Consider the following 2,217-nt stretch of genomic DNA (forward strand, 5'->3'; position numbering starts at 1 on the left):
GCAGGGCATTGCGGACACTCTCGGGTGGCCCACCGATCAGAACGCGCTGCGCCGCCCAAAAAGGATTAAGGCAGGTCTTACAAACTAGTTCCATCCATGAATTGCAGTGCAACATCATATGCGGCCGCAGTACAGGCATGCAAGCGCGCACGAGCCACCTACGCAGCTGTGCACGCGACGCTGCATTCTAGAGCGCGCCCCGCATGCACGGGAGTCCTGCAGCCTTGAAAGCCGCCGACCCCTGCGCCGCACTGAATCAATTGTGACATCACCAGTGACACCACCCAGCCACGTCACCCCTGCTTCCCGAGGTCAATTTTCCTCGTGAACTTGAGGGTGTTGTAGAGGAGGGAGTCGATGATGCCAGCCACTGTGAACACGCCGCCAATGATGGCGCAGGTGGTGGTCAGGAAGTGGTACCACTGCCGCGGCTTGACCTTGACCACCACCTGCAGGTGTCGAGGGCGAAGATGCGAGGATGCGAGGGATGAGAGGGGTGAGAGGGGTGAGAGGGTGCACATGCAGCAAGCCAGGGCGGTTTGTGATGTGTGGAAAACACAAACGCCGCGGCGTCAGGTGCAGCTGTCCGCTCAGCTTTGTGCAGCTCTGTGATGAGCTCCACCCCGCGCCCTCTCCGCCCCTGGGCACACCGCTGGGCTGCCAAACACCCCCACCCCCTGCTGATCCACTCGGCAGGCAGCCGGCCACCCCACATCTCTTGGCGCGCTGCAGGCGGTGGCGCCACTGCACCTGTATGGGGCTCATGTCGTAGGTGAACTTGGCCGAGGGGGTGTTGTCGCTGATGTAGGTGTGGGAGTGGACGGTGTACTCGTAGCTGTCATACCAGGTGCCCTTGACGCGGTGGTTGGGCTCGATGGTGGTCGTGACAACCTGGCGGGTGACACGGCGGGTGAGTCAGCGAGTGGAACCGGCAGGGTGAGGGGGTGAGTATGAGAGGGTGCGCGGAGGCAGCAGGATAAGTCAAATATGTGCATGTGTATGTGGGGGCGACGGTGTGAGAGTGGCGCCGCTAGCCACACCCCATTACCGACCTGCAAACGCTCTCGTGCGGGGGATCACAACCGGCCGGGTGCCCGCTTGCCCGCTTGCCCGCCCGCCCGCCTGCCCGTGGCTCTGTGGGCGCGGAAGTGCGGCCGACCTGGATGTAGTGCTCGTGCGTGTGCTGCGCGCTGTCGCTGAAGAAGAGCTGGTCGTGCATCTTGTCCAGCCAGTCCGTGGTGAGGCCCCCGGGGTGCAGCTTCTTCAGCTCCCACCTGCACGCGATCATCAGGTTTATGTAGAGGGTGGGGGCGGGAGGAAGGGTGATTTTGGGGGGTCGTGTTGATTTTTTTGAGGGGGCGAGGGGCAAGCAGAGGGGCGTGGGTTTTGCGTGTACGCGTGCAGGGGGGGGGGGTAGGGGCTGAGGAGAGGCCTGGAAAGCAAGGTGGGCCATGGAGGCATGAGGGGGGAATCGGGAGCTCCCCCTGGGGCGCGTTGTGGAGACATCGTGCGCACAGGATCATCCACGCGGCGAGCGCAGCACGGCACAAGTTGCGACGCCGGGTTGCCGGGGTCAGTCACGGGTCAATACAGGTCGGCCTGAGGGAATTTAAACCCTCAGCATCAGCGACAGGGGTGGTGGGGGGGTTCAGGGAGCACCCGCTCACAGCTTGCGGGGGCTGGGCTTGCTGCCAAAGTAGAACTGGTGGACGAGGTGGGTCATGTTCATCCAGGCGTGGTCAAAGCTGTGGCCCTCGGCGCGCGCTGTGAAGTGCAGCGTCCCCGGCACCTTCTTCACCAGGGCAAACCCCGCCATGTTGCAGCCGTGGACGGTGGGGGCGGCCTGCGGGGGTTGTGGCCAGGGCCGGGGGCAAGGTCGGGGGCGGGGTGAGGCCGGCCGACGGGCCGCGCGACTTGCGGGCAACCGGGGCGGCAGCGGCTGGAGTCAGCCGCTTCGAGGCAAAAGAGAGCGAGCGACCGAGCGTGTGTAAAACAAAGCATCGCATCCTATGTGAGGGCGGCAACCCCAAACGCGAGTGCATCTGGAGGGGCGCGGCGGCGCCGAGCGGCGTCCGCCGCAGGAGCGCGGCGGTCCCGAGCGGCGGCAGCTGGAGGGGCGCCGCGGCGGGGCTCACCACGAGCTGTCCGTGGTGCGCGTGCGGCATGCCTGCCGAGGGCACGAGGGAGTCTGCGAAGGCCTCCAGTGCCTCCTTGGTG

At 65.4% G+C, this 2,217-nt stretch overlaps 1 protein-coding gene across 1 annotated transcript; it reads right to left on the bottom strand.

The window, feature by feature from the left end:
• Positions 1 to 293: 293 nt before the first annotated feature.
• On the bottom strand, positions 294 to 1,816 carry MNEG_4457 (hypothetical protein; the record flags this gene model as incomplete). Its single annotated transcript, XM_014047070.1, has 4 exons — positions 294 to 449; positions 751 to 891; positions 1,160 to 1,274; positions 1,668 to 1,816. 4 exons carry the CDS (start codon positions 1,814 to 1,816, stop codon positions 294 to 296), a joined length of 561 nt encoding a protein of 186 aa, XP_013902524.1.
• Positions 1,817 to 2,217: the final 401 nt, after the last annotated feature.

The sequence above is a fragment of the Monoraphidium neglectum genome, assembly GCF_000611645.1.
Source record: "Monoraphidium neglectum strain SAG 48.87 unplaced genomic scaffold scaffold00619, whole genome shotgun sequence".
Taxonomy (NCBI): domain Eukaryota; kingdom Viridiplantae; phylum Chlorophyta; class Chlorophyceae; order Sphaeropleales; family Selenastraceae; genus Monoraphidium; species Monoraphidium neglectum.